Source organism: Caretta caretta, chromosome 8 (assembly GCF_965140235.1).
Source record: "Caretta caretta isolate rCarCar2 chromosome 8, rCarCar1.hap1, whole genome shotgun sequence".
Lineage (NCBI taxonomy): Eukaryota > Metazoa > Chordata > Testudines > Cheloniidae > Caretta > Caretta caretta.
In genome coordinates this window covers 12928199-12951787 of record NC_134213.1, presented here as the reverse complement: position 1 = coordinate 12951787, position 23589 = coordinate 12928199, and the positions used below count along the sequence as shown (strand labels likewise).

At 44.2% G+C, this 23589-nt stretch overlaps 1 protein-coding gene and 1 long non-coding RNA gene across 18 annotated transcripts in view; one reads left to right on the top strand and one right to left on the bottom strand.

Annotated features, from left to right (window-relative positions):
* Positions 1-20614, bottom strand: part of LOC142072947 (uncharacterized) — an 82190-nt gene extending 61576 nt beyond the window's left edge. Inside the window, exon 1 of the long non-coding RNA XR_012669573.1 lies at positions 18247-20614. This is a non-coding gene — a long non-coding RNA (uncharacterized LOC142072947). The remainder of the gene's footprint in view (positions 1-18246) is intronic.
* Positions 1-23589, top strand: part of TCF7 (transcription factor 7) — a 142990-nt gene that overhangs the window by 102720 nt on the left and 16681 nt on the right. For 4 of the 17 annotated variants that reach the window (XM_048861834.2, XM_048861835.2, XM_075131289.1 and 1 more), the window contains 7 exons: positions 553-663; positions 1069-1231; positions 2144-2251; positions 8072-8161; positions 11103-11151; positions 12976-13048; positions 20611-21240. In XM_048861834.2, the coding sequence (XP_048717791.1) occupies positions 553-663; positions 1069-1231; positions 2144-2251; positions 8072-8161; positions 11103-11151; positions 12976-13048; positions 20611-20944 (928 nt within the window). In that variant the 3' untranslated portion in view covers positions 20945-21240. Of the gene's footprint in view, positions 1-552; positions 664-1068; positions 1232-2143; positions 2252-8071; positions 8162-11102; positions 11152-12975; positions 13049-17493; positions 17590-20587; positions 21241-23589 lie in introns of those variants that run through there. The other 13 variants (XM_048861836.2, XM_048861837.2, XM_048861846.2 and 10 more) reach the window with 11 other exon arrangements.

Here is a 23589-nt window from a genome sequence, read left to right as displayed (position 1 = left end):
CCCCAGGCAAAATGCACACCTCCCCTTTGTTTTCATTGATTCAGAAACTTTGTAAGTGTCATTCTTCAGGTGAAACCAAGAGAAGCACTGCTGCCTTTATTTAACTACTACTGCTAGAGCACCAGCAGGGATGGAAAAGTCCTGGGTTAGGCGTGGCAGATCTGCAGCACCTTGGCATCCCTACATGGACCCCTATTATTCTTTCAGGAAGAATGCTTTCCCTACAAAATTCAGAGATGCATAAGATAAGGGATGTATCTCAATGATTTGCTTTGTTTACTTCAGTTTAGCATTTGTTCTTGTGACTTAAAAACAACTCAAAGAGTGCCATCTAGTGAGAAAAGATGTGTTCTCCATCTGCCAGACGCGACTACCGATAGAAAGAGCTGTACCCAGCCACCCCTTTTCCTGTTCATCTGGCAGTAATGTTCTGCAGACGGGTCTCTCTCCCATATCTGAATCCTCCTTTAAGAGCTGAATCCAGCCATTTATCGCGGGAGGGTTGTGCTACACAGAAAGTCCCAGTGATCACTGACATGCCCTCTGTTGCAGGTTTACACATCCCCTGATGCTGAGCTCTGGAATGCACACCACTGGAATCCCTCATCCAGCCATAGTACCCCACTCTGGGAAGCAAGAAATGGATCATTACGACCGGAGCATGTAAGTCAGCAAGTCTTGAGACAAGGGTGAGACTATCAAAATGATCTCCTTAACTATTTAGTCCGAGTCTCAATTATTCCACTGTTTGTATGGGAGGGGACACTTAGGGTGGTAAAACCCTGTGGAGGCCAGTTGTGGAACGTTTGCAACTCTGTCGATTCGACAAGCAAGGTTGGCAGCACTACACTGTTGCCCCATCAACTGAAAGGCACCAACGTAATGATGGGCATGATCGTTAGAAGGGTCCGTGCCCTAGTTGCATAAAATACGCATTAGTCTACATTTGAGGTCAAGTGTTTTACTCTTTAATATTTTCACGAGGAACAGTTTCTTCTGACTTCTGTTCAGTTCGGATAGCGGAGATGCAAGAGCTTGATTGTTACTGACTGTTTTGTTTCTGTCAAGGAAACCCCAACCAGAACCAAAGAGAGAGAAGGAAGCCAAGAAGCCCACTATCAAGAAGCCCCTGAATGCTTTCATGTTGTATATGAAAGAAATGCGGGCAAAAGTCATTGCTGAGTGCACCCTGAAAGAAAGTGCAGCTATCAATCAGATTTTAGGAAGGAGGGTAAGACCACAGAACAGAACATATTGCTTGCTTCTAAGCAAAGCCATTCTCTTCTTAACAATCCCATAGAGAGAGAGAGAGAACTGATCAGCTACTTAACAACAAAACTTTTACCTGTGAGGCTTTGTGGAAAATCAGTGTTTCTTTAAATGTGGTCTGTGTACTAGTGACTCCACAGAATAAAATGTTTAGATGAGCAAACAGTAGGAAGGATGGGGGTGTTCCGTAGAGGGATGAAGCCCATGGGAAGGTGTCTCCTCTACTAGTGCTTTTTAAATAACATTTTTAAACCACCAGGGTAGGTGCCTTTTATGTACTGTTACTTAAATGAACATTTACAAACCCCCTTTCAATGTATGAGGGCAGAGGGGTGGAAATACAAGATAGTTTACACATCACTGGTCTATCGGTAACAAACCACTCCGACACTGGGTCCTAATTTAAGGGGTATTATGACTAAGGCTGCGAGTTTGTCACGGAGGTCACAGATTCTGTGACTTGTGGAGCGGCCGGTGCGACTGGCTCTGGGTCCGCCCAGCAACTCAGGCAGCCCCTGGGCCAGTCAGACCAGCTCCGAGCACCACTAGCTACATAGAGAACCCTCACTTCCTTCCCTGGGGAAGCCAATTAGCCATACCACTGCAGATTCAAGGGTCAGCCTTGCATCACATACCAGTGTTTTCCTCAAGCAGGTAGCGAGCGGCTCACTTTTAAAAATGTGTACATTGTCCTTATGCCACTGTAAATACCCAGCATCAAATTACCCTGACGGAACTCAGCTGACACGAGTGTCACTACACCAGGGATAATGGAAGGAGAGCCCGTCTAGCCCTCACCTCATTCTGACAGCAAAGAGGGATGGTGATGAAATGCACTGAGGAGTCTCACAACTGACGCATCTTTTTGTTGCAGTGGCACGCACTGTCACGGGAGGAGCAGGCCAAGTACTATGAACTGGCCCGGAAGGAACGGCAGCTTCACATGCAGCTCTACCCAGGCTGGTCTGCTAGAGATAACTACGTGAGTGCTTAATGCAGCTAGGGACTAAAGACCCCATCTTGGCAGCATGTTTAGAAAGCTATAGTTGAACTTGAAAATGTCACCTGCCTTATTTAACAGCTGTCCCTGATACCGTATCTCCTGATAGCCATGGGGCGCACCAATGCACTCATACAGATAGGTGATAGAGGGGAGGGTATTCATATACCCGTAGACATAAGAATATATGTGTAAGCAGTATATTACATTTTGTCGTCTGGGGATTAATGTATACTTTTGGCAAGCATGTCACATTTCCCAACAGCTGCTAAATGAAGGAGGTTTGCTTACTTATTGTCTTAGAATAGAAGCTTAGAAGATCTAATAAAAATACCCAAGTTCATATATAAAATAAGTAGAAATCAAAATTATTTTTAAATTACTTGAGTGGTCATTGGCAATATTAGTCCTATGGAAATTTACTCCTACGATGTGTGGCCTTAGGCAGTCAATGGTTTTCCATCTATGGTCCATGGACAACAGAGGAGCATTTCATGGTGATCCACAGAATGGAACGTTTTGAGAACCACATCGTAGGTTAGGAAAGGAGTGGGTCTAGGAGGAAATCTCAGCCTCTGAATGACAGATCTGGAGAACTCCTGGCCTAAGACATTGATAAATCGAGAGCTGCAATGACTTCCACAGCACTCACTATGTGCTTGTTAGGCCCTTTTCCTGAATTCCTTAGGGGGATCAGCTTTATGATTCAGGAATAACCGAGAGAAAATCCTTCTCCTTTAATATGGCTACCTCCCCTGTGGAGATTTAATGCTTTAAAGACTTTATACTCATTTTTTATTATTTGTTGATGGTAGCACTTACTTTGCTGGTAAGATGGAGTGGTCCCTGCCTTAAAGAGCTTGCAGTCTAAAGACAGACCAGCAGAGCAGTCGGCAGAGGTTAGGGGTAATAGGAAACACACTTTTTTCTTTCCTTTTACTTTATTGTGCTTGTCAGGAGATTTACTGTAGGTGGCAGTAGGTCTTCAAGAGTGCCTTAACTGTGGAAAGTATACACGCTTTATAGATGAACTCCCTTACTGGTTAAGCAGTCTCTCACCTATCCTTATAGTACTCTATCATAATTTTAAAAACTATTTATTTAATCTAAAAAATTAGAAATATTCCTACTGAATGATGTGACATGTAACATCAATATCATTTTGCTCTGGGGCTGATGCTTCTCTCACTTAAGCCGGTTTTACACCTGAGTAACTCCACTGATGTCACAGGAATTGCTCCTGATTTACACCAGTGTGAAACTAGACAAAGTCCTTTTATAAGTTTGCCAGCTCTGGCCTAATGTACAGAAGCAGCTCTGTTGCCCAGAATCAGTCACTGCCCTAAAGTTACTGGAAATATCAGTGTCTGTATTTTCCGTTTCCTTAACTGTACAGAGTATAAAATATTCACAAGCTGATTCTGTTGTATTTCCCACCCATATATAACAATTAACCAGTAATGTTAATTAGCTATAAAGATACTGTAACAAGTGAAAGTTACTGAACTTTAATGAGCTTTGGGGAATTTCAAATGGGATCCTTATTGTTTCTTTACTCTAATTCCATTTACCATGGTTATATCCTCTCTTGGCCATTATTATAACACCTTTATCATCAGCTGAGTTGGTGGCCTTTGGACTTTTTCCAATATTGTTTGGCTTGCCATTCATTAGGAGAGAATTCCACAACAGTGGAGGTAATGATCTTCATTGTACAGATTCTAGTCCTGGCCTTAGGTTAGCAGCTTATCTGGGTGAACTTTCAATTCATTCATGATTCTGCTGTCATAAATAAGGGTATGAACCTACATCAAGGTAAGCACAATGTTGTCTGATCAGGGCTCATATGCTGCGTTTGCAGGATGATTGACTCCCTGATCTAATAGGTCTTTGCCCGACCCTGTGATTCTAAAGGAGTCGCAAACAAATGTTACGTTCACGGTGTTCAACTAAAACAAGAATATCCAAACATGGCAGCACCAGCGGTTGTACTGACAGCCTGGGGACTAAGCCTAACTCTTCCATGATTCTCCTGTCAGAGCAGGGATACCAGAGGCAGTCTTTCTATTTTAAATGACCATTTCAAACGAGCGTCCAGAATAAGGTTGCTGAATAGACCACCAAGAAATCTGCTCCGTAAACATCTCAGCTGTCACTGTTGGATTCAACACATGGCAGTGTCAGAGCAGCGTTCCCCACTGGTTGTTGGCAATGTGAAGCATGATCTGAAGTAACCGATGGGGAAGGCCATGAAGCATACTGAATGTTGGGATTTCAAGTACCCATAGGCTATGTCTACACTTAGGGCGGCATGTAGAGTACATACACTGCAAAGCGGCCTAGCATGGGTATAAATAGCAGAGTAGCTGGTAAGGCACTGCTTAGGTGAGTAGAGTAAAGACATCCTAAGGTTCTGGCGTATGTACCCAACATGGCTCTCTACGCACCCAAGCCATGCCTTCATAGCAGTGTAGCATCCTGCCGCCTCCTCCTGCCAGAGACTTTCCCCAATGGGTGTAGCTACACTCTGCAATATGGACGCAGCCTGCAGCTATGCACACCCTACATGCCGTAACCACCAGTGTAGACAAAGCCATAGTCACACAAGCCACATGCTCAAATAAATTGGTTAGTCTCTAAGGTGCCACAAGTACTCCTTTTCTTTTTGCGAATACAGACTAACACGGCTGCTGAAACAAGCCACATCTGAGTATCTCTGATATAGCCTAACTGCGCGCCAGTTCTCTGTATGTTTGGTCTCTTCTTGATTAGATTCCTAGAACAGCAGGATCCAGCAGCCTTGGTAGCAGTTCTGAATCAACTCATTAGACATTAGTGAAATGTCATTTGTTTTGTTCTGTCTAGAAATCCGATTAGGTTGTTCTATTTACAGAAGATGGGATTTTCAAAAATGCTCCCTGTTGGCCTAAACTCTGCTCCCAGTGAAATCAAGGGGAGTTTTACCATCCACTTCAATGGGAACAGAGTTAGGTCATCCTTAGGTGGCAGGAGATAAATCTACTGGAATCAAGTAAGGGAGAAGTTTGAAACACAAAGGCTTATTTGAACTAGACCCTAAAGAATATTTTAAAGCAGACACATTAATCCTGATGTCCCTTTAGCACTATTTTCTTTGTGTTCTAAGTTGATTTTTTTTCCTCCTGACCATTCCAGGAATGTTTCTGTGACTACTAAGTTTCAAGCGAGTACATGCTTCCAGTAGCCAAGCCCCGGTGTAGAGTTTTCTGTCTGAAACAGTCCCATCACCTCTTTACTTTCTAATCTGTGGTGCATTTGAGAAGAGCCACTATAAAAATAAATCATTTCCCCCATTTTCTTTTAGCTGTACTGATCATTTACGAGGCAACCCCATTAAGTGTGGTTTTATAGGCATAAGAGTGCTACACAAACATGCACATTCAGCTTTGCTTTTCTAGTCTTTATTTTGATCCTAGATAGAAATGCCTAACTAGTTAGCTTGGGACTTGACCCAAAGCCCATTGCAGTCAATGACAGTCTTGCATTTTCTTTTAGCTGCTCCCTTCTCTCCGAGTGCTGATAAGATAAATGGTCACACCACCACTGTGTTTATAGCCACTCTATGGCTTCCCCGAAAGGCTGTTCTCCACGTGACGCCTCATTCCACAAGGCTGCATCTGTCTCTGTGGCGCTCCACCAACCTCAGCCAAGGATCTCCTGATTTTGCATGTAGCTCTTCAGGATTCTCAGTGGCGTGTATTCCACTGGGATGGCTGCTAAACCAGTATCCGAAGCAGCAGTCAGCGGTGTTATGAGAGCCAGGGCAATACCAGCAGCCTCTAATACAGCAGGTTGCATCCCCACACACACACCAGGATGGAGTGCTTCCTTTAACAAAATCTCCTCATTCTGTATTTCTCTCACCGAATCTTTTGTCCTCAAAAATGGGTGGGGGGGAAGCTGCCATCTGTGCTCTGGAAACATTCTCTCACCCTACCTGCAATTCTCCAGTAACCCCATATCTTCTGCTGGCCATCCAGGCTCTAGCAGTCTGGTGATCAGATCATCCAAAGTTGTTTTGGGACAGGAGTGCCCAAAGCCAGGAAGCGGCTGCTTTGTGATTTTTCTCACTGTATCTACAACAAATGCTTTTCTATCTTCCCAATTTTGTAACTCAAATGGGGAGGAGGAATCTGGGTCAACGCCCTTGGCATGTGCCTTGATATGAGACAGGAAATACAGTTACTCCCACACTGAAGAAAAGCTCACCGCGATTCGGAGCTTTCCACCTTCACTCAAACCACAAGAAGTCATATAAGTCGTCACAGGTCAAAGCCAGCACGGCAAACAGCCCTTTCATACAGGACAGATCTGCTCCAGCAGCTCTTGGGCACTTGTTAATAGAACTCACTGGGACACAAAGGGGGTTATTATGCATTCTGTGTCAGAGAAGCAAGTAGAGGATAAAAATGTGTTTCCTTATTAATGGGCAGAAGAAACGGAAGAATTGATAGGCAGGTCCAGAGCAGTGGAAGAAAGAATTGAAACACAAACCTGGCTATTTTTAAGAGTCCTTAACAACGCTAATGTGGTCATGGCTGTTATTACCAAATATTGTACACTAAGAAGAGCATCTTCTCTTCATGATACGTCAGCAGCACAGAATACTGTCCATCCCATGGAAGCTCTTCTGCTCAGCCTTAACATAGGCTTCCTTTAGAGTGCACTGCTTTACTATCGTGAAGATAAAATATATTTTATTTTTACAAGTTTCTAAAATGCGCCTAGCACTGCGCAGAAACATAAAAAGGCATGGTCCCTTCTGCAAAAGATTTTAGTTTCATTTTCTGTGTGATGCAGTGAGGTGACAAGCAATAGGAAGGGAAGCTGTGAGGAATGACCAGAGTTATGGTAATAAGATCACACTGTGCCTCAGTTGGGCATGGGCATATTTTGGTCTAAAAAAAAAAAAAATGGGCCAGACTTACTGCTGGTGTAAATCACTGAGAGGAGCTAAAGAGTGTTGTTCAGTAGTTTAGACCCAACGCTAATGTGAATAGAACTATCAGTATGTAAAACAATTCCAGTGAAAACACGGGGGAAGGAGGAGGCAAGGATTCAATTGAAATATCGCCGTATGGTGTTGGCAACCCAGATAAGAGAGGTAGTTTGAAGAAAATACTAAACAACACAGTAGATTATTAACACAGGCAACATATGAATTTATCTTGACCATATTCTCGAACATCTACATACTGAGAGAAAGAAGATACCTCTTAGGGTTGTTTAACCAGCCAGTTGCCATTTTGCAGAATCAGTTTTGGCACACCGGGAGGCAACAAGAAGGGATTTGCTGATTAACCATTAGTGACTTAAAGATGGGACTAGTACCGTATTGTCAATCAAGTAACAGTGCATTACTTTGCTCTTTGGATCTCATTTATACCCAGCTTTGCCAACCCCAAGCAGTCAAGAGTCATACCTTAAAAACAAAACAACCCCCACACACGCACAACCCACTCCTGATATTTTGAAAGTAATACATTTGGGGTTCTTTTTATTTGCCTTCTGCTGTTTGAGCTTTTAAGGTTCATGATTTCAAGCTTCTCCCTGCAACCATGAGGGCCATTTTTGTCTGCTGAAATTCTCTCATACCATAATTCTATGAGCTGGGACTTTAAAAACAACCATTGTGAGACTTGTAGTAAAGTCTAGGGCATTGACAACACTGTTTAACTTCTGTGCATGTATTGGATTTATTTAGAGATCAGTTACTATTTTAAAACTTTACCATTTTTACTATTTTAATACTTTGCTCTTCAGTCTTCAGGCTCTTCAGCCCGTGAACACACTCAGTTATACTCAGGGCCCCTGGAATTCTGCGGCACTTCAGGGCCAGTTTCTGCGGCAAGGGTAAGAGAATTCTGCAGCGAATGTTAGTCAACTCTGCAGCAGTGAGAACGTATAGCTGTCTGCCACTCTGTACCCACCGACTCCAGTGTTAGCTGCAGAATTCCAGGAGCCCTGAGCTTTTCACACTTCCATGGCCATGGAATCGCTCACTGGCTATGGAATTTATTTAATCCTTTCACTACACTTCAGAGTACAGTGTGGGCTAAATGTTGCTTTAAAGTCAATGCCCAGTATGTCATTGGACATTGTTCTGTTACAGAACATAACAGAACAGAGACAGACAAGAAGAAATTGCAACAAATGGACGATGTGTTTTTTCCATTGAGGTATTGAAAAAGTTCAGTCTAGGACCAGCCCAGTAGTGCTGGTATCTTTACTCCTGATACTCCAGCTAATGTTCTTGAAGGTGAGCATTCAAAACTATCCAGCGACTTATACCCATAAGTCAAGCCTGGGCCACCGTGGCAGCTGGCATCAGACACTCATTGACAAGCAACACTGAATGGAGTGCCCTGGATTTAAAATGCCAGCATTATTTCGCTCAGATGGAGTTTAGTCCAAAGGAGGAAGGGTTACAGCTGTGTTTTAACCAGCTGCTTCAGTGCAGCTGAATTTGTAATGTGGATGTGATCGTAGACTAGAGTTACATAACATGCTTTGACCTTACCCACAATTATCAGGGACGCAGTGTTAGCACCTTGCTAACACTAAACGTGTTTGAGCACAGTAAAAGCTAGAGTGTGGAGAGGGCCTCAGTGGTCTCCAAACTCTTAATCACTTTTCTTAAATTATATGTAAATCTTATGCACCATCTTTGCAGCCTGTTGTGGAATAATCAAAGTGCTTATGATATTGGATTCCAGGACTTAGGAAAATATATTCCAGAAAATAGATTTGTGGAATGTGAAAAACAGGCCCTAGATAGTTGAGCAAAAGCTTTTTTTGTAGTTATTTTAAAAAACACTGGCTATGGTTTCACTCAAGGGGACCAGAACGTGTAGATGGAAAAGCGGGTGTTCGTATAAACAAACTGTTCGGCCATGTCACCCGCATCAATTTCCATTCCATGTGCCTAGCACTGAGCCTTGGAATGGAAAAAAAATCCAGCCACCACTTCTCTGTTTTTCCAGTTAAGATCAAGTGTTTTGTTGGTCTAACTGTGGGTCGTATTCTCCTGTGACTGGAGTCTATGATTTGCCACACTGGGGCATTTCCTTCTTTAACTACTTGACAATGATTTATCTAGAGTGACAAAGTGGGTGCGGTAATGTCTTTTATTGGACCAACTTCTGTAGGTGAGAGAGGCAAACTTTAGAGCTTACAGAGAGCTCTTCCTCTGGTCTGGGAAAGGTACTTAGAGTGTCACAGCTAATTATTTATCTGTAACTAGCATCCTCAGAACTGATGTAACTGCTCATCCCCTCTCATTTTAGTGACTCCCTCATGACAGTTAAGGAAGGCCCAGCCTCTCTATAGAATTTGCTACCTATGTTTGTGATATCCCTTCCTATCGGTTTACTCATGTCTTTAGGCACATTCCTCCAAGAGGAGCTTCAGGAAGAGGAAATTCCATCTCCAAGTTTCCTGCTGCACAAGAGGAGCACAAAGCTCCTATGCTCTTTCAGGCCCCTCCCTACTGCAAGGCCGGGCCATGACGGTGACTCTCTGCTGCACAGGGGCCCAAAGCAGGAGGCACCTTATAGCTTCCTTCCCTCCCCTGGCACTTTCAGAGATCATCAAGGCACAATCTGGCCCTACATCCCCAGAACTGTCTGTCTATACACCATATATATTACTGTATGTGGAGAGAGATTGATTTGCTGTTTGGTGAATTCTGAAAAATTGTGTGTTGCATCCTGTAACTTCCAGTGTATGCTGAAATACTTGTCCTAAATTGTTACCAGTGTGTTCCCTTTCCATGAGGGCTTGCGCTGTATCTTTTTGTCTCTCCATCTGTGTTGAGTTGGCATTTATATGGATAAAAAGCAGTGTTTCGTTCCTGCAAAGATTCAGCTGGCCTCTTGGCAGCTACCTTGTGGAAGATCCCTAAGCCTGCTTAATCTGATTTGTGGAATAAATCACTGGTTTTGGTCTGTGCTTTCATTTGGGAATATGGCTGGCAAAGGAAAGCCCACTCTGTGCTGCCTCGGCACTTCTCTCACTGAAGGGGAGACAAAGTATAACAGTTGTTGTTCATGAATCTGTGTCTCTTCCTTTGTATTTAAAAATATGGTATTATTTCATAGTAGAGTTTGCTGTCCCTAATTGTCAAGAAGGTTGTTCAAAATAAACATCAAAGAGTAGATAATCTCTGGAAACTGTGAAGACAGATAGCTCTAAACCAGACAGAAAATGAAGCAGTGGTTTCTCCCATGACTTGCTAAACTGTATCTTAACCATGACTGATGGGAAGTACTGTACATATATCTCAAACGCTAGGAAGGGTTGGTTTTACCAGCAACCTTTTGCAGAAGTTATCAACCATAGCTTTGGGAAGAAAAAAAACCACACATACACACACACACACACCTTTAATTCCTAGTGTGTGGATTACTGATGGGCAAAGGCCAATCAGATGACACAGAAAGCTGTCTGGTTCTATACAAGGCCCCTCGTTGCATCATCTGTGAAGACTGAAATGACAGAGGGAGATGTACATATCAGACTGGGCAGGTCATGTTGGGAGGTTTGAGTTTGCTACTGCCTCTGAGCTAATGGACCTGTTTTTTTTTTTAGTTTAAGCATGAGAGACTCATGCTTTTAGTTCCAAAGGTGCTTGGTTCAGTCCTCACGGGCAACAACAATTCCAGATGTTGTGACGCTTCATGAATTTTACTTATGCCCTATGACAGTCCCTTGCAATTGTTGTATTCATAATACTGAGCAGCCTCCACCAGTTCTCTGAGAAGTGAACTAATATTATTTCCCTCTTACATCCTAGGGAAAAAAGAAAAGACGAGCAAGAGAAAAGCAGCAAGACTCCAATTCAGGTAAACTAATTGGTACTGAATGCAGCATGTTACTCCGTAGCTTATCACTGGGTGTTGTATTTTGCCATCCATGTTTTAGCTCATTCAGTCAGTTTTCTAAAGCTAAAAAATGGTATATTTTAAAGCCACAGTAAGTTAGTTAACTATCTTGTTCTTAAAAAACACATGTGGACCAGAACATGGATGGCATTCATGAAAACTGAGCAAGAGAGATTCCAGACCTGAAGAAGAGCTCTGTATAGCTCAAAAACTTGTCTCTTTCACTCAGTGGAAGTTGGTCCAATAAGAGAGATTACCTCACCCATCTGGTCTCTAATATCTTGGTACTGACACAGCTACAACACTGCAGTCAAACTAGATTGTGGCTAATAAATCATTTTTAATAGAAGTCACGTCTACAATTTGTTCTGCCACAGAGATATGCAAGAGAAATGCTCCACTAGGTTGTGAGTGACAGGAGGCACCAATGTTCTGTAGTCAAAAGTGATGCCTTTATCTATTAGATGCACCAATATTGCGTATCTAAGAGCTATGAAACTTCTTTAAAGACCACCCCAGGGACCGTATCACAAATCTTTTTGTAGTAGAAGTAGCCTAAAAGTCAAACAAAATTGCACTGAAAACCATGGTGTATTTTAACGTGGTTGCTTACTACCAAGTGCTCTTTATTGGAAGTGGACCCTTGTGCAGATTTCACTGTGTGTATAGATGTGTGCGCACACCCACACCATCCAAAGTTATTCACATCGTAGATTTGGAAGCATTTCTAATTTAGCAATACTAATGGACCTTTGTTATATCACATCAAGAGAAAACGTTAAGGCATCTGCTTTGGGTCTCTCATGAAGCTAAACTGCACATTTCTTACAGTAAGTTAACTTTTCATCTCAGTTGTTGCCTAGATTGATAACAAGTGTAAGATTTTATGTAATATACGTGGTGTAAAAATAATAATTTCACCCACCACTGGAATGCAGCCCTCTTTGGGCTGGAAGGCAGCTGCCAATTAACAGCACATAACAGAAGTTGGCAGTTATGAGAGTGACATTGACACAAAGGTACTGCTCAGATCTCATTTACACTAGTGCAAAAAAGTTCACATGTATCTAAATGAAAATAGGGCACTGCTCTAATCAGCCCCTATGTCAAACAGCAACACTGCACAGGACTTTAGGGCAGTACATGCAGAAAAAGAGTAGCTTGTCCATTAGCACTAGAGAGAGAATTTAGGGAAGCAGAATGGAATTGCCCCATATGGGTCTTATTGGTGCTATTTGTTTTCAATCTGCTTCTGCAATATTTTCCTCTTCTGTTTTAATATATATATGAGGACTGAGTTCTTTGGCCGGCCACTTAACCAGGGAACCAGTAAGGATTTCAATACAGGAGGCAATGGGCGGCTGTCAAATTTCTTAGTTTTGAAATGCTGCCAAATCAGAGATTCAATAACAAGCAGTGAATTCCTGGTAAATTCCTAGCTTTCCTGTAGCTGAACTCGGCTTTGTGGAGAAGTGGTTGAGCTGGGGGAGCACCACAGGTGGGAGGGAACAAAGTCTCCAACATCTGTAACTGAGGCCATTTCCCAAACTTCTCTCCCCCCACCCGCCAGGTGTAATCTCTCTGATACTTGCCTAACCATCCCTTTTTTACAGGAGAGTGGTGTCTGAATAGTTCCGTTGTTGAAGAATTGGATTTTAGTCTGTTAGTTTTGTCTTAAGTGGCTGAAATGATGTTGCATCTTTTCTTCTTCTTCCTCCTGCTCCTCCTCCTCCTCTTTGTGCCTCTGTCTTGCCCATTCTCCGCCACGCATGCTTCTGTGTTCAGATCCCGCCTCTCCTAAGAAATGCAGAGCTCGCTTTGGCCTCAACCAACAAACGGACTGGTGCGGCCCATGCAGGTGTGTATCAGAGAAACTCTACTCTGCTTTTAGTGCCTTTTCCTGAGCGCGTTGTTTTCCCCCCCTTTTATGTGGTTTTATTTTTCCATGCATGTTTCTAGTGCCCTTGGCTCCTAACACACAAAACAAACTACTGGCATTGCTAAAATTTGTTCCTTCCAAACTGGGAAGGTTTTCCCAGGGTATCACTGCTGTGGGCTGGTATTTCTGAAGGTTCTACCCAAATTCTTTCAATGTCTAAGAGAAAAGAGAGTATGTTGTCAAGGTTGCTAGACCCAAAAGTCAACATATGTTTCTTATACCAGGTTGGCGAAGCGCATGTAATATTTTACATGTTTTTATTAAGATTCCTATTTCGCTGTTCTTGAGAGGCTGATCTACAGGGTGAGAGATCCTTACACACTGGTGCACGTGTGGAATGGAAGAAAACAAATGCTTATTGCTCTCTCCCTCCGCCCCCGATCTTCCGATTTCCGAAGAGGGACCTAATGTGGAGCCTTTTCCCCCCCTACATGACCACCGCTTTGAGGGGCCCTAGAGTGTACCCAAAGGGCTGCCTTTACCTATTTACATTTGGGACTAAAAGTGTCCATTGCAGTAGCACACGGCCACTAGAACACGTAGTGCCCCAAGCAATGAGATGGTCTGAGGACTCCACCAACTCGGGCTTCTAAGGAACGAATGTGGAAATAGAATGAGGAAATAGCTTGACAAGTGAACTTACCTGGGTCAGAGGGTCATTAAACATTCCCAGGCATGGGAGGCCCATGACCTACTTCTGGACAACCATGTAAGGAGTAAATGCAGCCTGAGCAGAGGAGAGGTGTGTACAGGAAAGTGGTGTCTGAATAGTTCTCAGCATAATCTGCGAGCCACAGGGCATTATAGTACCATCTTTTGGCTTCTGTCTAGCAAAACCTGAAAGTTATTTGCATTAGAGATTCAGATTATTTGCTTTTTAATGTAAAGGAATATGCAGCTATGAGGGGCCTAGACGTTGGCTGATCACAGCTTGTGATGCTGGTACATTCTTGGCTGGAAATTGGGGCTTCCAGATTGGGGCTGAAAAATAAATAAATCACTTGTGATTGAGCCAGGGTGTCAGATACTGGCTATCCTTCCTATTTAACTGGCAGCGTCCTCATGCAAGTCATGTAGTTATGCTGGAAATTGGACCAGTCTGTCACTGGTCCTAAAGAGGCTTAGTTAACCCCTTGTATTCTCCTCCTACACAAAATGGCTCCCTGTTTGTATCTGATCTTTCAACTGGGGAATTTTGTATAAAATTCCTCATTTCCATTTTTAATATAACACACCCTCATGATGCCACTACAATCACCATCTTTCTGAACTTGGAAGACAGGGGTGCCCTTGGCAGCCCTGAATGCTGCACCTTAAAATTGGTCAAAGAGCCTCTTGTGTGATGTAGGCCTTTCCTAGCAGCAGTGCCAGTCAGAGAATTGACAGACCAGGACAAAGTGTTGAATCCAGGTCTCCCATACAGCCATGAAGAGCACAATTACTAGGTGTCTGGGCAGTCTTCGTATCTTTACTCCCAAGTTTATTTGAGATCTCTTAATTAGGATGCCGTGCTAACACTTTGCTTTGCCTGACGTTGCTTACCAACTAACACGCATTGCTGGAGTGCTCCTAAAACCTGAGCATGCTTTCTAATGTTTTACCCTGACATCTCACGTACTATTTAATAGCAGCTGTTCTGCAATTCCAGGTACTAATACACAACAGCCAACTTGGAGGCTTCAGAAATGTATGTTTCCTCATCACTGACTTCTGCCTCGGACAGAAACGTCCAGAGAATATCCATTCCAAAATGGGAGAGATTTAACTGATTAAAATGCTTTGTCCCCTCAGAGGTTGTTATCTTCCTCTGGCTCTGCTAGTATAATCTGTAAATCCTAATGGGAAAGCTTGGTCCTATGAGACTCCTTTTCCATCCAACATTTAGAGGAAAGATGGTGGAATCTATATAGTTAGTAAACCTAGTCTAATCAATCCATTGAAGTCTCTACAGCTTAAGTCATGAGGTGTATGTGTGTCCATTTATCTTTTAAGTTGCATAGCATACATGTAAATTTTAGGCCTTGAGGGTTAATGTATCGAATCAGACACAGCAGGTCTCCTTATTGTTTATAATTTTACTGTTTAAAGAGATTCATTCAATTCATTAACCTTCCCTCTCCCCCAAACAGATTTTTTGATGGAGTATAAATACAGCAGTCAGTTTTCTTCCTGCACCCCCTCACGCATAGCAGCAAGTGCCTGAGGTGGCATGGGGAAACAACTTCACCATGGGCTTGTTTACAGTGGAGAATTCTCTCCTGTTAGAACCCACGTGAACGAACACCGGTGGTGAACATTCAGTTTACACAAGGACTGTCGTGTTTTATACCATGCCAGCTGGTTCACCCTAAAGTTAACCACAACACTGACACATAAGTGCAGCAGTGAGTGCAAAGTCATGTTTAATACCATATTAGTTAATACATGTTCTAACACAAGGCCATTTTTCATTAGCAAGCTCAGAGACAGATGTATGCCTGCCCTAGAGTACTGTATTTTAGCTGTGCTTCTGAAGTGGGACACCTAAGCAGGGGGTTGAACTTGATTGACCACAATAGGTAGGAGAAAGTTCTTTTCTACCCTCTCAGCTGGGAATCTAAACTCAAAATCACCAGTATCTTCAAGGAAAGAGTTGTTCCCCTCAGGACATGTGAGATCACATCCGAAGGGCTCCGTTTTAAACAATATAGAGAGAAAGTGGAGAGGATCCAATGTTAGGTGGCATAAAAAGTTTATAAAAATATGTCTTCCTGTTTGAAGAGAAATTAGAGATTTGAATATAGAAATCCTAGAGACCAGGTGAACTGGGGCAATGTGATAACTTTAGTCCAGGCCTTCTTGCTGTAACACTGAAAACACTAGCTTAACTCCTCCTACGTACTTACAGTTAACTAAACGTCCTGCATACATACAGATAACTAAACATAGGCTAAATCTTAGCATTTCCAAGTAGATTGGACAATGGATAACCTGTCAATGACGCACTGCCAAGTAAGTTTACAGAGAAGATGATTATTAGTACATGCACTTTTGAAGCATCCATCCTCATAGTACGTGAATGAATAGGGCCCATGGAGACACTCTTCTGCAGTGATGTATAGGGTGGACTGCACGCCTCAAGTACCCTTTTCTTCTGCCTGGATGTGTGTGAAAGTTTGCTTTTCAAAGTGGCTAAAGTTTGTCCTACAAAGGGATCTGGTCCATAAGACTGTGGTCATGTGAGGCTACAGCTAGTGGAATATTTTAGTGAATACTTGCTGTGAATTTGTCCATTTTCCTATTGTCTTTATTTTAGAATGGATTTTTTTCAACCTCTGACCAGCTGTTTAATCACAGTCCATTGAGCAAAGTTTTGAATCAAGGGTTTGGTTAGGGGTTCATTCAAAAACACTTCTCCCTATTCTACCTCCACCACACTCCTTACCAGTGTCTGAGCTTCTTACAGGGACAGTTCATGGTAAGCTTTCCTCACCCAGAAGGTACATTGGTTGAAGTGTGAGCAATGGAGTTGTCATGACAGCTGCTGTCTTAAAACAACAACAACTGCAAGTGGCCCATACACCAGTATAAACAGGAGTTCTACCCTCCAGAAACCTCACAGGCCAGACAATTATATGTATTCCTGACTCTGCTGACTTTCCTCCTTCTCCAGGCACCTCCGCAGGGACAATGCTGGCCCTAGATTCATTACCATCCCGGACTCGAAGGGATTTGGCACCCTCTGACCACTTTCCTCCTCTGGCCAACCCACCCAGTCCCGTACCTCGCAGTTTTTCCTCCTCCAAAAGGTGGTCCCTGTTCCTGCTCGGCCATGGGTAGCTGAACATGTTTCAGTCTTAGATATGCCCCAGAGTGCTCTGTGGTTGTGCTTTAAATGGAGTTTAAATGTGTTTTAAACTGCACAGCCAGTGCAAAGAATTTGGGATCCAGAGACACTGTGGAGGCCTAGGCGGGATCAAGGATCCCCTTCAGGAGGAACCAGGGTGGGCAGATGTAGGAGACAGTTCAGAATGGCACTGGTGATACATCTGTTCTTCTAGGAGGAGCCATGGGTGGCCATCTGCTATGCCTCAGGCTGTCTCTGCCGAGGAAGCAGAGCCACAAGAGGGGGATCAGGTAGAGGAAACTCAGTGAGTGACACTGCAGCTAGAATGGAGGGACATGAGCGCCCTACCGCTAATTAGAGTGCAGTTTTTGAAAATGTTGGCCTCTTTTCAATCCTCTGGGGAAACTGCCATCCTTTCCACTGGCTAATCCCAAAGGGGAAGGGCAGAATGCTGTAGTTATCCTTCCTTGTTTCCCCAGTTACTACTTTGTTCCCAAATCATTCTTCCTTGTGCCTTTGTTTCCACTTCAAACTATAGCTGTAGAAGAGTTCAGGTTGGTGCACCCCTCCTCCTTCACTGAACAGGGATGTTACCAACATGCTATCGTTGTTGGGTTCTCAGAACGAACTATTGGTAGGTTGTCAAGCTACCATAAAAATTATCTCGTAAATACTAACAAATGTTGAACACGTTACAGGTCTTACAACTGATTGTTTGAGATACATGTATAGAGAGAAATCTGTTTGTTCTGCGCTTCAAGCGTAGCCACCTCTGGGGTAACACACAGCCCACGCTAACACTACTCAACAACTTGGAAAAGAAAGAGAAAGAGTCTATGTCCAACTGAAATATCCACAGGGAAGGAGGTAGACAATTAACCTCAGCAACAAAATCCAACTGGGGTAACACCCACTCTCTTGGGAGAAGGCCGTGAGTGATCTGAAAGCGTTACGTCCGATCTGAAAGAACCACCAGTTGCAGCAGTGATCTCAGAACATGACTGGGCAGTGGTTCAGTCTGGATTCAGTAGGTGACACTTTTCCCTTTGAATTACCAGCACCATTTCACTTCCCACAGCACTTGGGCTTTCCCTGTATCCTAGCCAAGTACCTGCCTAGCTTATGTGGTCCAGCTAGATCTCAGCTTAGTGTGGTCTGAGTGCCAGACCATTGCATGGTAGGCTGTCCAAACACCCTCATTAGTCCTTCACTTCCTACCACTCGGTAAAACCAGTATTTCAAAGTACTTACAGGACTGGAAAGGATAAGGAAGCTGTAGAAGAGGACTCACCACTGGCACACCCCCTTGTGGCTGGTTGTGGCATAGCGTGCTCTCTGTGCCCCCTGCCAACAGCTGTTCCGGCTCTGTGGTGACATGCTTCTTTTGGTGACTCAACCCATCCAGCCAGGTCACTTTAAAGTGTCTTCTCTTCCAGGGAAACCAAAAATCCAACAAACAATAGTCCTGCATCCTCAAGCCAACTCTTTGACCCAAGTCCCAGCTTGCTAGTCCTTCCACTCCTGGTTTGCAGGGTCTTTGCATAACCTTTGCTGACAGCCACTAAGGGAACCCAGGCCCCCCAGCTTCTCTGAGTTCCAGCCCAGAGACCCTGTTATAAGCAGGCAAGGTCTCTCTATTCAGGCCATCTGCTTCCACCTTGAGCTTCTTCCTATCTCAGCCAGGACATCGGCCCCCATACCAGCCCCTTCCTAGACTCACCACATACCTACATTGCCCCCTAGGCTCCCAGAGGTCTCAGGCTTTACCCTTCCTGCAGGGCCTGGCTTGCAGGATTCCCCTGGAATTCTCCAAATCCCCAACCAAAAGTTCAAACTTAAACCACTTCTGTCCGTGCTGGGCTTGAACTGGAGTTCTTCACAAGCCTTCTGCAGTACTCTGCTTCTCAGCTGAACACCAGCACCGTCTCCTCAGAGCTTTGACCCTGGTTTAAGACCCACCACCAGAACTAGCTCCCCTCTTACTGCTTTTCCCAATTCTCTCTCTTGACATCTATCAGCCCACTTTCAGACAGCAGGGTTGTCTCCAGCTGAGCCCTCTCAAGCCTTTTAAGGAAACTTGACTCACTTCCAGGTGGACCTGCTAATTTACCCACTTGACACCTCTCTAGTGCCAGCAGGTCCATTAATTGAGCATTCAAACTCCTGCTAACCCTCTGGGAACCAGTGTGGGCTTTACACCCTATCACAGGGGCCCTCACTTAAGGACCTGCTGTCTGGGCCAGATAACGGCAGCCCTTTCTGTGCCTCCGTTTCATTGTCACGTTACCAAGGCTGAGCGCCCTCTTACTGAAGGGATCTGCCCTGGCTGCTGCTTCATAATTGTCTCCCCTTGCAGGGTGACCCACTTCTGTAGTGGGTGTGACTCTTTCCCAGCCATAGCCAGGTCCAGCTTTCTCATACAAATGCAACACTGCCCATCTTCCCAGAAATGACTTTGGGCTACATAGGCACAAAGTAAGTGCTCCTTAGACTTAGTACTTTCAGTACATTGTTGGCCAGCTCCTTTATTCCTCCTGGGATCCTGGGCTAGACATGGAAGACAAAGTTGAGAATCAGCCCTTTTCTCCAAGTTAAAACAGAAGGTAGCACTTCCATCGCAGTCATCACACGCACCCCTTTGTTAGAAGTGAGGGAGGGTGTCCATGCTCACATTTGAACTTTGCATGGCAATTCATGCTGACCATAAGCCTTTGCACAATTTCCACAAACCTAGGCTTTGTTTTGGGTCTCATTTGTAGGAAGTCAGCAAGGTTGCATATGCCAGGTATAGGCAAGGAAAGCCACAATCTGCATCTGCTCAGCTCACCCCAGTGTCAAGCAGAGGTAAATTCAAGAAGTGCCAATCACAGCATTCCCTGATTCTACAAGGGGTTTCAGCTGTTGCAGCCATACTTGTTGCTGGGGTCTGACATCTGAATTGGAATTAATCCAAAGTATAGACCAGGCCCTAGACTGGGGTCAAATTCAGGTCTGATGTAAGTGGGTGCACCTGTTGAATCACCACACTCGAGATGTTGAGAATAATGGTGTCAGCTGAAGCTTTATTTCTTGGCTCATTCTGGATTAGTCTAATTGTCCATTCTTATTCTTGTCACTGGGAAAGGATGGTCTTCATTTGATAGGGCCTTTGTTTCTTTATCCATCAGCCTAATAAAGTAAGGCTGAATTCTGTTGTTATGCTGCCACCTAGTGACAATGATTGGAAATTGAAGGTAATCAAAGAGAACACAGGCCCAGTACTACTCTGAGTTATGCCGGTTTGTACCGACGTTTTAAAGTTACTCTGCATTTATACCAGTTCAGCTGAGAGCTGAATTTGGTCCTCCACTTCCGTTCTGCACACTGGCTGTCAGCCAAAGGCTATCTCCAAATACTTTATGGAGTTGGACAGTCCAGTTACACAGTTATCTAACAAAGAGTAGCAGAGAGCAAGACTTACAGGCCCAGAAGAGAGGGGCTGTTGGCTCAGCATTTAAATAAATTGGATTTTTTTCTTTTGTAATTTGATGTTCTGTTTTTAGCACTCATTTCTGCTGTGTGCCCTGTTTACAGTGAATACTGTAATGTTTTCATTTTAAATATGACACTGTAAATTCACCCTTTATTTACAGATAACTCTCTTCACTGTTCTTAGGAGGAAAAAGAAGTGCATTCGGTACTTACAAGGAGAAGGACGCTGTTCCAGCCCAGTTTCTTCCGATGGAAGTGCTATAGACTCCCCTCCCTCTCCTCTGGATACACTCCAATGCATATCCTCTGCATTTACTTCAGACAAGCTTGCGACTCCTGCTGATTTCGCACACAAAGAACAAAGCAATCCTTTCCCCACCTCTATTCATGTCAAAAGCGCTCCATGCTCCTCTGGACTGACCACTCACTGCTCATCCACTCGGTGCTCATCCATGCCACACGTGTCAGTAACATCCAGCGACTCCTCAGAGTACAGTGTGCCATCAACAGGAACATAGTGCCACGTTGTACAAGTCAACACTTATTAATGCATTGGGCACTTTGCTTTTACCAAGTGGTTTTGCTGCCCATTGAAATGGACTGGAGGCCCAAATTACTCACCATGCTGTAAAACTGTTTTCAAAGTCAAGGGGCAGTTGTGTCCTGAGCCCCAAAATGATTCAAAGATGCTGGAATAGTCAACGTTTTTATCTGGAGCAAAGATAGAAAAATGGTGTCTCCCTCCATAAAAAGGTTGAAATGAGGACTCGCCAAAATTAAAAATGCCAATCAGTAAACAAATCTTTCATCCCCACCCTGAGTTTCCTTTTACTGCATCATCTGCTCAAGTAGCTGAAAGTGAAAGCTAACTCCCTGGCGTGTTGCAGTAGATGGTAGGTGCTATAAATCTGAAGCATTTCTGTTTCTTGCATCCCAAACAGCTTTGAACTGTAGTCAGTCACAGGTCTCTTGTAGCTATTTCACCATGGAGTTAGGAAAGCTGGTGCAGAAGCTTTTTAAAAAGCCCGTCTCTGTCCGAGAGCTAAATGTTGGGAAGCTAGATTTCACTCTGACTGGCTCGTAAGAAAAAAGTGAAATATAGGCAAATGAGGTGAATATTGTTCAACTTCTTGTTTGAGGACAGAAAAATATTGTTTACAGGTAACAGGTCTTTGCAGACATGTCAAGTTCTCTTAGCATACAGAATGGCAGACGAACAGTGAGAGCACTCAAGGCAGAAAAGGAAGCTTGGACTGGCTGCTTGAAGGTCTATCTATCCAATGTTTCATTGTTTTAGGGCTAAAATACAATAGTAACATGTTAGTCAAGTGCAAAGTCCTCCTTGCTGCTCAGGTTGTTCACAGTAAACACTGGAGAGTCAGACTCCTTCAGTAAAGGACCTTGCAAAGGCTCAAAGTAGACCCCATTTGCCATTAAGTACTTGATCCTACAAGTCCTTGCATAATAGCTGCAGCAGGGTGCGCGGGATTAAGAATCAGCCCAAGTATAAGTAGAGCAGAGGTGGGCAAAGTACGGCCTGCGGGACTGTCCTGCCTGGCCCTTGAGCTCCCTGCCAGGGAGGCTAGCTAGCCCCTGGCCCCTCCTCCACTGTCCTCCCTCCCTCACAGCCACATGGGCAGCACTCTAGGCGGCAGGGCTGCACAGTCCTGCAGGGCAGCATGGCAGGCTCCGGTCAGGCAGCATGGCTGCCAGACATGCTGCTCTGAGCGGCATGGTAAGGGGTCCGGGGTGCAGTCAGGGAGCAGGGGGCGGTTGGATCGGTGTGGGAGTTCTGGTGGGGGGGCAGTCAGGGGCCAGGGAACAGTAGGGGTTGGAAAGGTATGGGAGTCCCGGGGGGCCTGTCAGAGGGTGGGGGTGTGGATAGGGGGCAGGGCAGTCAGGGGACTGGGACCAGGATCGGGGGGGTTGAAGAGGGGTGAGGGGTCCCAGCAGGGGACAAGGAGCAAGGGGGTTGGGAGTTCTGAGGGGGGCAATCGGGGGGCAGGGGCAGGCTGTTTGGGGAGTCACAGCCTTCCCTACCCGGCCCTCCATACAGTTTTGCAACCCCGATATGGCCCTTGGGCCAAAAAGTTTGCCCACCCCTGAAATAGAGGCTATATGTAAGGTCAAAGCGTGGCCTGCTGCACAGAGCTGCTGTAACTCAAGCCCCTGTGCACTCACTCCCTTACTCTTACAAACCCAGGGTAGCGTAGAGAGTGGACATGGCTTGAGCATGATGCTCATCACATTCATGAGGTACTTAGCTCCACTCTTCCCTCTTCAGCCTTTCTCCCCTTGGACGCAGGGATTTTGAGGCAGATCACAGAGTCCCTGCTGTAGGGTTTGGTGCCCCACATTCCCTGCCCATCACCTTTAACCTCAGATGTCACTCTGCAGCTATGCAGTGCAGGATCAAGCTCTAAATGTGGTTATAAGTGAAATGAGCTGGTATACAGTGTCTACTAGCTAGTTACACTGTAGATTTTACAATACAAATTATTTCCTCTCTACTCCTTTTCCCATCCAGTGGCTGTCAAACATTAATACAGGCTCTCGCTCTTGAAAGTGTCTATGGATTTCTGATATTTTATTTATATTTTGAGCCTGGTAAACATAAACCTTTAGGGGCCAGATTCTGATCTCAGTTCCACTGATGTAAATCCAGAGTTACTGCACAAAAGGAACTGGCATAACTCCAGATTTATACCATTGTAACTAAGATCAGAATCCAGACACTTGTTTTTTTCCTGCTTTATAAAAACCTATTCTAGACTGAAGAGAAAAGTACCATAAAACATTAGGGGGAGGGGGGCTATTTTTTCTACTGTACACGATAGGATTTAGAATACTGAATACAAACTTAAAGTAGTATTATATAGGCTTGCAAGAAATTTAAAAGAACCTTTGCTATACAAACTATTTTTGTATTTTTTTCTTAAGGCAACAAAACTTTTTTTATATATGTTTATTCCAACTTTTTAATAGGTTTCTATATCAGAGACTGAAGATTAGAAAGCTGCTTATAGTGTAGAGCACTATAGTTATTGGTTCCCCCCTCCCCATTCAGTTCCTTTTGCTTGAAGTTGCTGTAGATTGGAGGGGGGGGGGGAGGGAGAAGAGGAAAACCATGCAAATTCTTTGCAAGAAAAGCTAAAGCTGGTGC